Source organism: Mustela nigripes, chromosome 11, assembly GCF_022355385.1.
Source record: "Mustela nigripes isolate SB6536 chromosome 11, MUSNIG.SB6536, whole genome shotgun sequence".
Classification (NCBI taxonomy): domain Eukaryota; kingdom Metazoa; phylum Chordata; class Mammalia; order Carnivora; family Mustelidae; genus Mustela; species Mustela nigripes.
The window spans coordinates 16,322,910-16,335,474 of NC_081567.1; the positions used below are offsets into that span (position 1 = coordinate 16,322,910).

Here is a 12,565-nt window from a genome sequence, read left to right on the forward strand (position 1 = left end):
TAGGGTTGTAAGGTCTAAGTTATTTTTAAACGTAGCGCTTAGGACAGTGCCTGGCACATAGGAGGGACTTTCTCAGTGTGTGGTTCTCTGTTTGCTTTTTCAACTCAGAACTTTCAGGGGCCCCGAGCAGGAAGTGTCAACAGTTTAGAGGGGCCTGGGCCTAAAACCCATCCTTGCCTATCAGGACCCCAAGGCTATGAGAGCCCAATGCCCCTCTCCTTGGGCCTCCTCACAAATTGGGGTCAAGTGCCGGATGTGGGGAACAGAGATCCCTCTCCCCTTGGAGAGGGCCTCTTGCCTCCTCCCCTGTCCTCTCAAGGCCAGTTTCCACTGGGAGGAGGACAGTGTGGGGTGTGTATGATTTACCCCATGTGAGACCTCAGGCACATCACTTCCCTTCTGGGGATACCCATGGCCTCCCCTCCACTGTGGAGGGATGCTGGGGGGAAAAACCCTCAAACGACGTTTGCCACCCCATGAGTCTGTTTCCACATCAGTGAAATGAGGCATTCCTCCCTACCGGCCTCACTGCTATTAACCAGCTCAGTCCCTTTTAACCAGGGACCTCTTGCTTCCCGGGGAAAACAGCCCGGACTGGAACTGCTCCAGCGCTGTATCCGCAGACCAGCTTTCCTGTCCCCACTGGGGACGGCAGTGATCCCTGCCGGTCTCTTACCAAGTGCTTCCCAGCAGTCAGGTCCCCTCTCTCCAGTGTGACCAGCTTCTCGTCCCTTCCACCAGGCTGGCCAACCGCATGCACGCAGAGCAGACTCGGGTGTCCCCCCTCCGACAGACACACCCGACATGGGTTGTCTACACCCATCCACGGGCTTCCTCCTCCTCCGGTCTGTACCGCACCCACCCCCCGCCACCTTCCTGGAACTGCAGCGTCGGGGGTCACAGAGCTGACCCCCCGTGAGACCCCCTCCACACGCCCAGACAGGACGCTCGGTTTCCTTTCTAGCTGCGGCTGCTCCGTCGGCCCCTCGGGTGCCGTCCTCCAGAGGCGTCCGGTGCCCCCCGGACCCGGTGCCCCGAGCCGCGGTCTCCAGGGCTCCGACTCCCGCCTTGACCTCACACTCCGCGCGCGCAGTGCGGGGCGTGACGCGGCCGCCGCCTCCACGGTCCTCCGCAGACTGAAGTCCGGTGCTGCTCCCCGACAGCGCGGCGGCCGGACGCGCTGTGTCTGTGCAGCCAGGAGGGCGCCCCGCACATCAAGTCGGGGAACCCCTCGGGGCTCCCGGCCCCACTTCGCTCAGAGGCCACAAGCGAGGGTGACGCGCCCGCGTTCCTCCTCCCGCGCCCGCAGCTCACTCGCACGCACGGCGGGGCAGGGACCGAACACTTTATTCACTAACAAGGGTCGGGGTGTAGGAGCGAGGGGTGGCCTGGTCCCGGGTCCCGGGTCGCGCACGCTCCCGGCCCCCCGCCAGCCCCGGGTGCTGAGCCGCGGCCGTCCTGCCCGGTGCCGCCCCGCGCAGGGTCCCCGCGCCCCCCGCGCCGACGCCCGCAGCCCCGCGGCGCCGGCAACGGCGGCTCAGCTGCCCTCGCACTCCGGGCAGCGCTCGGTGGCCGCGGCGGCCGCGGCGCCCGGCGGAAGCTTGAAGTCCCGGCCGCAGCCGGCGCAGATGTAGAGGCGGCGCCGCAGGTGCGCGCGGCGGTGGCGGATGAAGTGCGAACTGAGGCGGAAGCGCCGGCCGCACTCCGCGCACGGGTAGGGCCGCTCGCCGGTGTGCGTGCGCGCGTGCTCCGCCAGGTTGGAGCGGTGGCCGAAGCGGCGGCCGCACACGGCGCAGCGGTGCGGCTTCTCGCCCGTGTGCACGCGGCGGTGCTTGGCCAGCGCCGAGCTCTGCGCGAAGCGCGTGCCGCAGTCGGCGCATGCGTACGGCCGCTCGCCCGTGTGCGTGCGCCGGTGGCGCGCCAGGCACGAGCTGCCCCCGAAGGCGCGTCCGCAGTCCGGGCACGCGTACGGCTTCTCGCCCGTGTGCACGCGCAGGTGCTGGGCGTAGTTGGAGCTCTGCGCGAAGCGGCGGCCGCAGTGCGCGCACGCGTACGGCTTCTCGCCCGTGTGGCGCCGCCGGTGCTGCCGCAGGTTCGACGCCGCCGAGAAGCGCTTGTCGCACTCGGGGCACTCGTAGGGCCGCTCGCCCGTGTGCGTGCGGCCGTGTTTGGTCAGCGCCGACTTCTGCGAGAAGCGCCGGCCGCACTCGGTGCACGCGAAGGGCCGCTCGCCCGTGTGCGTGCGCGCGTGCTTGGCCAGCGTGGAGCGGCGCGCGAAGGCGCGGCCGCAGTCGGGGCACGCGTGTGGGCGCGCCGGGTCGGCCGACGGCGCGGGCGCCTCGCTCGTCCGGACCTGCGGGGAGAGGGGGGACGCGTCAGCCCCGACTGCCGGGCCCGCGCGCGGGAGCCGGAGCCGGAGCCGGGGCGTGCGCGCGCGGCAGCCTCCCCGACCCCGTGGGCGAACCGGGCGAAGCGGCGGCGCGCGCCCCGGGGCGGTTGTGCCCTTCCCGGGAGACGGAAGGTTAACGCGTGCACCGGCCTGGCGTCGGCCCGCAGTTCGTTCCCAGGCGACTTGTGCAGTGACCGCGTACCCCGTGCCCGGCCCGGGGTAGGCAATGGGGATTCACCATCGAATTTTAAAAATCTGCTTCAGGAAAAGTGGCCGAGGAGCGGCCGCACATTTACACGGACCAGCGAGCCCTGCGGGGAGGCCGCCTGCGGGGTCCAGGACGGCTTGGGAAGGTGCCCAAGGCAGAGGCTCGAGGGCGAGGGTGGGGGGAGAGGGGGTCCTGGACGGCATCGCTCGGCTTAGGGCCACGTAACAGGCAGGAGACGGGAGCCAGCAGAGAGGTCAGGTGGCTTGGAAGCGGGATCTGAGCCACCAGACTCACTTTAAAAGTCACCCTCGGGGTCTCGCGTGGAGAAGGGAAAGGAGGCGAGAGGGCAGAAGCGGAGCCCAGAGCGGCCACCGGTTCCGCAGCCGTCTCCGAAGAGAAGACTGGCTCCGACCGAGGGCACAGGTGGAAAGTGAAGGCGGGCGATCTGCTTCTGGATATTTCCGCGGTGTGGGACCCCGGATCGGATAACAGAGCGGAGAGGGGGCGTCACGAAAGAGGGGAGTCCAAGTGACTCCAGGGGGTTTGAGTTTGGCCACTGCAAAGGTAAAACGGCCGTCTTCAGAGACGAGGGCAGTGGGGAAGCAAGGTGGTAGATGAGATCTACTTGGGAGCACATCTGCGGCTCTGGACACATCTGGAGCTGAAAGAGGCCTGCGCTTAGGGATGTTGATTGAGAAGCTGTCAGCCTATCAGTGGTCTTTGAAGCGGAGTCTGGATGAGACCCCCACAGGAATGGGCAGAGAATCTCGGGGAGCAAGACGGGCAGCCAGCAGTCAGGGAGGCAGGAGAGCCAGGAGGGCAGAGTGTCTTAGAAGCCAGGCCGGGACAGAGTCCAGGCCCTTTAATAAACTTTTCAGAACAAGCACCTATCATTTTTTACGTGGAGAAGAAAGCAAGGCCTGAAATGGAAAATTTTGAAAATGAGCCAGTTTCATGAGGTCTGAGCCTTTAGAGATAAAATCTAAAAAAGAAAAGAAGTGCTTTGTAAGAGGCAGGAGAAGAGAAAACATTTTGTACGAACAGCAGAGTGAAAAGGAATATTGGGGGCACGTTGCTCCCTTGTCAGAAAAGAGAATGCTCGTCCCAGCGGAAATGATACACTGAACACCTACCGTGAACCAGACAGGCACATTAATTCAAAACCAAATGAAGGGGCGCCTGGGTGGCTCAGTGGGTTAAAGCCTCTGCCTTCAGCTCAGGTCATGGTCCCTGTGGTCCTGGGATCGAGCCCCGCATTGGGCTCTCTGCTCAGCAAGGAGCCTGCTTCCTCCTCTCTCTCTGCCTGCCTCTCTGCCTACTTGTGATCTCTGTCTGTCAAATAAAATCTTAAAAAAAAAAAAAAAATGCCTGGCACAGATTAAGGACAAGAAAGTGTTCGCTTCTCCCCATATTCAGTCTCCACAAAGCAGTTAGTACTGTTCTCATTTTATAGATCAGGAAACTGTTAAGAGAGGGTGAGTGACAAGGAACAGTAAGGCTCTTTTCTTTCTGACGTTGCAAGCAGGGCAACTTCAAGCCTTTCAAGATCCTTTGTAAAAAAGGCAGCTTTTCTGTAACCAACTCAGAAACTGGAAAGTAAGGCAGTTTGGGAAATTAGTGACCAGCCGTGGGAACTCTTGTTTAAACAGTATACATAAAGATGAACAGTGATAACATTACCTCTGTAAGGCTTTGACAACGCTATTTTATGTGCATTATCGTATTAGAGCTTCCTGTCACCTCCTTGAATAGGGTGTTATCTTTTGATAGTTGAGAAAACAAAGGCTCATTGAGTTACATTCAAAAGCCAGGGGGAGGGGCGCCTGGGTGGCTCAGTGGGTTAAGCCGCTGCCTTCGGCTCAGGTCATGATCTCAGGGTCCTGGGATCGAGTCCCGTATCGGGCTCTCTGCTCAGCGGAGAGCCTGCTTCCCTCTCTCTCTCTCTGCCTGCCTCTCCATCTACATGTGATTTCTCTCTGTCAAATAAATAAATAAAATCTTTAAAAAAAAAAAAAAAAAAAAAAAGCCAGGGGGAGATGTGCCTGACTCTAGAGCAATCACCCTTACCCTGTAGGCTACACGACTTCCCCACCTAGAACAGCCAAGATGCGACAGAGGCTGGACTCCAAGTCCCGGGTGCTCTCCAAGAGGGATTCAAGGTTAAAATACAACTTGATACTTTAAATCAAGAAACTCCCCACAGCAGGTTTGGCACAGTCTGAATTCAAGGTCATACTTTCCAATCTTGCCCTGGTTTTGACATCTATTGGATTTATTTCAACATGTCAGCCACTGTGGTGAGTATATTTACATTTTTCTGGCCCATTTTTCTTTTGCATCCGTCTGTAAGATGACTTTGACGAGCCTGCGGGCTTCCTTATGCTGGGTTCACTGCCTTATGAGAAAGGAATTCTTCACATGAGTAGCCTTTGTATCTCTAGCTTCAAGAAGAGGGGCCTTGGATGCCTCCTGGGAATTTTTTTTTTTTTTTAAGTAATCTCTACACTCAACGTGGGGCTCTAACACATGACCCTCAAACACATGAGATCAAGAGTCACATGCTCTACCAACTGAGCCAGCCAGGAACCCTCCAGGAAGAATCTTGGTGAGACAGGCAGGGTCGAGCTCATTAAGACTCCGGGCAAGTCACTCCCTTCCCCTGCCTCAGTGTCCCAAGGAAGGCAAGGTAGGCTAGGGGAGATAAAAATTTCCCAGCTTGGGCGCCTGGGTGGCTCAGTGGGTTGAAGCCGCTGCTTTCGGCTCGGGTCACGGTCTCAGGGTCCTGGGATCGAGTCCCGCAACGGGCTCTCTGCTCAGCAGGGAGCCTGCTTCCCCCACCCCTCTCTCTGCCTGCCTCTCCATCTGCTTGTGATCTGTCAAATAAATAAATAAAATCTTTAAAAAAAAAAATTTTCCCAACTTGAAGCATGCAAACCTCAAGAGGCAAGAGGACTCTAGGTGTTACGTGGGGAAACTATTTTCTTATAATCATTATGTGTCCATTTTCATGGACTTTAGAAAAAACAATAGATCACAGGAAATCCATAATTCCATCGATGTTATTGTGTAGAAGAAGGCAGGTTTATTTAACAAAACGATGTGAATCTATCTGATGAAAAGCTTTAAATAAAGGAGCGCAACAGGTGGGCAATGTACATGTCACTGAAGCTTGGCAAATACCTGGCTAGGGGATCATTAAAGGCCCTTCTGTGTCTTAAATTCTACAGCTAGTAGACTTCATCATTAGGATAGTATTTGCACTATCATGAGAGGTGCTATGAGTATATAATCAATGTTCTATCATAACGGGAAAATCCAAGTATTTGAAGTTTGTGATTTTGTCTTCCTGCTTATACTTTTGTTTGTTTGCTTAGGGTTTTTTTTTGTTTGTTTGTTTATTTGTTTGTTCTTTAAATCAGGGCAAACATATCTGTTTCCCCCAGCCATTACTTTCCTAAATTAAGAACAACAGCTGCCATCACTGATGATTCACTATGTGCCACGAACTGTGCTAAGGGCTTTTCATCCATGTTCTCGTTTTAAACTCTCACAACCCTTTGGGTTAGGTACTATCTGCTCCATTTTTGAACGAGGAAATAAGACCCACCAATAAAGCGATGACCCAAGGCCCTACCACTAATCAATGGCAGAGCCAGGGTTGGCACTGAGAGTCTGTCCTTGTCCAAAATACCTATTCTCTTAGCCATGATGCAATTCTCTCTCACTGACAAGTTGGAGATCACCTACACAGCTTGTCTCCCTGCCCTAGGCTCTTTTAGCAGTCAGGATCTCATCTCCCCTTCTTGGTACAAAGCATAAAATAATGACCCTATTCTCTTGCTCCTAGCTACAGGAATTGTGGTCCACAGGTCAGCAACATCAGCATCACCTAGGAATTTGCTAGAAATGCAGAATCTCAAGGCCAACCCCAAACCTATAGAATCAAAACCTTCATTTTTAACAAAATCACCAGGTGATTTGTATGCATGTTAAAAGTGAAGAAACCTGATCAAGAAGAGGGTTACTGCTGGAGAAAGCAGGTAGAAAGGGGGAAGAGGGCTTTACAGGCTGAAAGACCACATGGGCAAAGTCTTAGAGACGAGAAAGGGTCGGGTATGTTTGAAGTCAGGGCATGGGGTGGGGACTGAGTGATTAGAGATAGCCAGGATGGGGGGTCAGAGGGTGAGGAGCTTTGAATGCCAGGCTTAGGAGCTGAGACTTTAGTCTGAAGGAAACCGGAAACCACTCAAGGGTTTAAGCAAAAAGAGGCAGGATTGGATGTGCTCAGAGCCCTCTGAGAAAATCTCTTCTACTCATTAAAGATAGACTAGATTTTGATAGGCAGCGAGAGGGTTCTCCAGGCCCTGAGTGCGGCATAATTAAGGTCTATTCTGGACGATGAGTGGCCACGGGACTGTGTGATAGCAAGAAGTCACAGAATGTCAGCCTTGGAAAGAGCTTCCAAGATCACCATTTTTGAAAACTGAGTCTCGGGGAGACCACACAGCAAGTTAATGAGCTATGCGGTGGGTACAGCGCTAAATACTGGTCGGGTGTCTGTGTGCCATCGTCAGTCCCAAACCCAGTAACCCAGATGATACTTCTCAGGCTGGTATTCGAGGACCTTAACTTTCATTACTCCTCTTTACAGAGGAGAAAGCTAAGGCCAAGCTGGTAAATGACAGAATTAGGATTTGAACCCATGCTTTTCATGGCTACATGACACCCTTTGGAGTCTAGCCCTCCATACCTTCGATGACTAGACATGCCTCCTCCCCACCTCCAGCCAGCTCAGTCGGGGTTCCCAGATATCCCCTTCTCTCCATCTCCACTGCCATCACGACCTTAGAGCAGGCTGTCAGCGCTCCCTGGCCTGGTCTTCCCCATAGCAGCCAGTGATTCTTCTCAATAGAAAATCCAGTCATGTCCCTCTCCCGATTTGATGATCTAAATTTCTATGCTGGCTTCCAATGCCATTTTACTCACTGTTTCCCCCCCGACTTCTCTGGCCTCATCTCCGCTGAACCTCTGCGTTCGCTATTCCTCCTCCTGGAATGCCCCTTCTCCTTCTGCGTTTGCCAGATCACCACGGTGTCTTCAAACACCAAGTCAAAAGTCACCTGGGATCGAGCCCCACATCAGGCTCTCTGCTTCAGCGGGGAGCCTGCTTCCTCCTCTCTCTCTCTCTGCCTGCATCTCTCCTGCTTGTGATCCCTGTCTGTCAAATAAATAAATAAAATCTTTAAAAAAAAAAAAAAAAGTCACCTTCATGAAGCCTCCCCCCAGTCCTCTGTCTAGGCCTTCAGTCTGATTGCTCTGTTCACTCCCAACCCTGGGGTTCAGCCCAGAAGGTTCTTTGATAAAAACAAGTTGAAAAATCTCCAGAAGGATGACCTCGTGCAATGTCCTGAACCACAAGAAGAAGGACTATCAGCAGCAAATTTCTACATAGTGTTTGTTTATTATGCACCAGACACGGTTCTAACTCTTCTCAAGTACTAACTCATTTAGTCCTCACAACCTCAAGAAGTAGATGCTGTTATGGTTTCCCTTTTACAAAGAGGAAACTGAGCCACAAAGAGGGGAAGAAACCTATCCAAGGCCACACAGCTGGGAGCTGATGGAGTTGGAAGTCTACCTAAGTTCTGGAGTCTGGGTTCTTTTTTTTTTTTTAAACATTTTATTTACTTACTTTTTTTAAGATTTTATTTATCTGACAGAGAGAGATCACAAGTAGGCAGAGAGGCAGGCAGAGACAGAGGAAGAAGCAGGCTCCCCGCTGAGCAGAGAGCCCGATGTGGGGCTCGATCCCAGGACTCTGGGATCATGACCTGAGCCGAAGGCAGAGGCTTAACCCGCTGAGTCACCCAGGCGCCCCAACATTTTATTTTTTTAAGTAATCTTCACACCCACCATGGGACTCAAACCCACAACCCCAAGATTAAAAGTCAGGTGTTCTACCGACTGAGCCAGCCACGTGCCCCTGGAGTCTGGGTTCTTAACTTACACGCCAAAGGTGAGATCAGGGGATCCATAGAGCCAGAAGAGGCAGGATGCGCTAGGATGACAGGCCAAGGAGGCCTCAGGAACACGGAATTCAACTGTTACTTGGACTGCAATTGGTCGCCAAAGCCGGCCCCCTTCCCCTAGGGCCCACCATGCCCACTAGGGGGCAGCAGAACCGTCTTTCCCAGAGACCGGGCCCCTCGCAGGAAGAAATCGGAGGGAGCCTGGGCCCACATACCCCGCCCAACAGGAGTCCTCCAGGTGGACAGAGGGCTCCTCGGGCAGGGGGGTGAGTCTTATACGGTTCTGGGAGGTGAAAACATGCCAGGTAGCATTTAGGATCTCCCAAAGGGAAATCTAACTCATATTCAGATCTCCTTAAAACTCCTCTCTCTAAACCTTCAAAACCCTCGGGATAAAGCCCAGAGGAACGGTCCCACCCAGCCTGCCAACCACCTTACTCTCACCCTGCGCCCCACGACTGAACCACCCGCCTCCACTTCTCCCAGTGCCCCACCCACTTCCCTGAGCGATGACTAGGGCCATTCCTTCTAAATCTCAGATCCCCACTGGTCTCAGCTAAGCCGCCCCTTTACTGACTTTGAGACCTTGGGCCAGTCACCAAACGGTCCAGTTTCCAGGGCCTCAGTTTCCTCACCTGTAAAAGGGAACAAATACTACCTACATTCCAGATCTGCAGTGCTTAGAACAGTGTCTGATGCATAGCAAATGCTACTGAGGGTCACTCGGTGCTGCTGTTGTTGCCTTCCTAACCCCCTGCCCCCACCCCGAAGCGGGCAGTCCCCAGCTCTGGGCCTCCATGCCTCCCGTGCCTGCACCCATCACACGGGGTTGCAGCCGCGTGGTTATTCATCAGTCCCATGCCGCTAGACATCAAGCTCCACAGGGAACCAAGGACAGCTAGCACAGTACGTGTGACATCTGTATGACGGCATTATGGACAGGAGGGGAGAAGGATGAGCCACCAACCCTGAGATTCCTCGTCTTAGACTCAGAGGAAAGTAGGGGCTGGATCGCTGGTTTCTCCGGGGAAGGCTGGGCCTGACCAGATTTAAGGGGGACCAAGCCCCCAGGGGTGGGACACGTACCTCCTTGTTGTCCATGGGGATCTTGAGTTTCACCACCTCATACTTCTCCTCACCCTCATCTTCCTCACCCTTCACCAGCAGCACCATCTCCTCTTGCATTTCTTCCTCTTCCTCTTCCTCTGTCTGCTGTTCACCAGGCATCTTGGCGTCCTAGGGGGAGGCGCTGGGTCAAAAGCTCAGGACTTGCATCGCCCCCACCACCACCCTGCCCCCCGCCCCATGGCCCTGACCCCAGCAAGGCGGTGGAGGGTTTGGCTTCGCCCGCCCTGCACTGCCCCCTTCCCTCCACCCCAGGCCCAGCTCCGAAGACACTCGTTCTCCCCACTCATCCCGGCATTCAAGGCCCTGAGTAGTTCGAATCTCCAGCCCCGGCAAGTCGCCACCCTCCCCGCGCTGAGTCACTCCCCGGCGCCCGGGCCAGCGGCCCAGAGCTCCAGGGCACGGGCTGGGGGCGGGATCGGGGCGGAGACCCCGGGGGGTGCGCACTCACCAGCCGCAGATTCCGCGCTCGCGCAGCCCCTGGCCAGGGCGCCGGGCGGTTGGGCACTCGGCGAGGCCGCGGCTCCGGGGGCGGGGCGGGGCGGGGCCTCGCGAACGGCCGCTCATTGGTCAGGTCTCCTAATCCCGCCCCCGAGGGGGAGGGCCCCAGAGGACCCAGGCGTCCGGCCAGAACTGCCCCAAGAGGGTGGCGAGCCCAGGTCTGGCGCCCCTCGCTGTACCCCAACTCCCAGGAACCCCCGGGCCGCCCCTCCCGGCGTCCAAGGTCCTCGCAGACCAGATGTAACCCACCTTCAAGGCTCGTCCCCCGTGGCCGCGTCGGAGGTCTCCGCTGCGGCCGGGCGCTCCTGCTCCGCCCAAAATAGGCCACGTGCGCTCCCGCCCCGGCCTGGGCCTCTCGCTGGCGCCCCGCCTGGAGGGCGGACCCTGTTGCCTGCTCACCTCTTCGCTTCCCTCTGTTTTCCTCCCATTTTTTCTCCTTTCCCGGCGTCGCCTTCCCAGTCTCCGTGCCAGGGGGAATGGGTTGCCCCTTTTGAATATGTACGTCCCAAAGCAGCCACCCAAGCTACCGCCGCTACTTACTGGGCGGTGTGCCTACTCCGCGCCAGCATTAGGCTAAACGTTTTACACACCTGATCTTTGATCCTCTAAGGGTGGGTCCATTTTACAGATGAGCTAAAGGAACTTGAGGGAGATAAAACAGATTTGCTTAAGTTACACAGTGAGGGTTGTCATAGCATTCCTGACAACTGATGGCTAAGTGGAAAATTGGTAGCCCAAATCCAGTAGCTCCAGTAGATCCAGTCCACGGAAGTATCTTGTTTGGCCTTCAGGTTATTTTTACTTTTAAAAATACGTTTTAGGGGCGCCTGGGTGGCTCAGTGGTTAAGCCTCTGCCTTCGGCTCAGGTCATGATCTCAGGGTCCTGGGATCGAGTCCCGCATCGGGCTCTCTGCTCAGCAGGGAGCCTGCTTCTCCCTCTCTCTCTGCCTGCCTCTCTGCCTGCCTCTCTGCCTACTTGTGATCTCTCTCTATGTCAGATAAATAAAATCTTTTTTAAAAAGAGATCAGGAGGGACGCCTGGGTGGCTCAGTTGGTTAAGCGGCTGCCTTCAGCTCAGGTCATGATCCCAGCGTCTTGGGATCTAGTCCCACATCTGGCTCCTTGCTAAGCAGGGAGCCTGCTTCTCCCTCTGCCTCTGCCTGCCACTCTGTCTGCATGTGCACACGCTCTCTAAATATTTTTAAAGTTTCGTTTTTAAAAAATAGTGGTCTTTTACACATTTTAATTTCCCACACTTAAATATTGGGATATTTTGTATAAAGATCTGTATTTTCCACTTCTCTTGAAAAAGGTACCCAATTCTTCCATTTTATGAATGGGGCACCTAAGATTCAGAAAGGAAAGAGGAATAACATTCAGTAAGTGCTTGCGATCCTTATGTCTATTTATAACAGCCCTGTGGAGATCAATAATATTGTCTTCCGGGGCCCCTGGGTGGCTAAGATGGTTATGCCTCTACCTTCCTCTCTGGTCGTGATCCCAGGGTTCTGAGATCAAGTCCTGCATCTGGCTCCCTACTCAGTGGGGAGCCTGCTTCTCCCTCTCCCTCTGCTGTTCCCCTTGCTTGTGCTCTCTGTTTCTGTCAAGTAAATAAATGGAATCATTTTTTTAAGGATTTTATTTATTTATTTGACAGACAGAGATCACAAGCAGGCAGAGAGGCAGGCAGAGAGAAAGGAAGGCTCCCCGCCGAGCAGTGATCCTGATGCGGGCTCGATCCAGGATCCTGGAATCATGACCTGAGCCGAAGGCAGAGGCCTTAACCCACTGAGATACCCAGGTGCCCCTAAATGAAATCTTTAAAAAATAATAATAATATTGTCTCCCTCTGACAAATGAACTAAAGCTTAGAGAACTTAAGTAATTTGTTTGAAGTCACAAAGCTGGTAAGTAGCAGATTCCAAAGCTCATGATCTTTCTGTTGCACCAGCACCAAATTATCTTTCAGACATGAAATTACATGAAGAAATTGGTGGCAGAGCCACTTCTCAAACCTCAGTCTCAGTCTTCAGAGGCCAGGGCATAATTTGGATGTTGGGATGACATCTGGTCAAACTTTTGCTCTTCCTCAGAGCCAGGAAAAAGGGGCAGATGACTGGATACTCACACTCAAGATCTCCACTCCGGGGCGCCTGGGTGGCTCAGTGGGTTAAGCCGCTGCCTTCGGCTCAGGTCATGATCTCAGGGTGCTGGGATCGAGTCCCACATCGGGCTCTCTGCTCAGCGGGGAGCCTGCTTCCCTCTGTCTCTCTCTGCCTGCCTCTCCATCTACTTGTGATTTCTCTCTGGCAA

At 54.9% G+C, this 12,565-nt stretch overlaps 1 protein-coding gene across 3 annotated transcripts; it reads right to left on the reverse strand.

Annotated features, from left to right (window-relative positions):
- Positions 1–1,328: 1,328 nt before the first annotated feature.
- Positions 1,329–10,781, reverse strand: ZNF771 (zinc finger protein 771). Of its 3 annotated transcripts, none has more exons than XM_059414916.1 (3): positions 10,502–10,781; positions 9,713–9,862; positions 1,329–2,353 (listed from the first exon to the last, which is right to left on the reverse strand). In XM_059414916.1, exons 2-3 carry the CDS (start codon positions 9,851–9,853, stop codon positions 1,538–1,540), a joined length of 957 nt encoding a protein of 318 aa, XP_059270899.1. In that variant the 5' UTR covers positions 9,854–9,862; positions 10,502–10,781; the 3' UTR covers positions 1,329–1,537. The 3 variants fall into 3 exon arrangements, with proteins under 3 accessions (XP_059270899.1, XP_059270898.1, XP_059270896.1); XM_059414915.1 differs by lacking the exon at positions 10,502–10,781 and adding an exon at positions 10,203–10,486; XM_059414913.1 differs by lacking the exon at positions 10,502–10,781 and adding an exon at positions 9,943–10,155.
- Positions 10,782–12,565: the final 1,784 nt, after the last annotated feature.

Excerpts from the sequence above, each read along its gene's own strand:
- ZNF771 (XM_059414913.1), bottom strand. The coding sequence starts at position 10,041 with ATGAGTGGGGAGAACGAGTGTCTTCGGAGCTGGGCCTGGGGTGGAGGG. Across the intron at positions 9,863-9,942 it reads CCCTCCACCGCCTTGCTGGG|GACGCCAAGATGCCTGGTGA; the intron begins GTCAGGGCCATG and ends GCCTCCCCCTAG. Across the intron at positions 2,354-9,712 it reads TCCCCATGGACAACAAGGAG|GTCCGGACGAGCGAGGCGCC; the intron begins GTACGTGTCCCA and ends CTCTCCCCGCAG.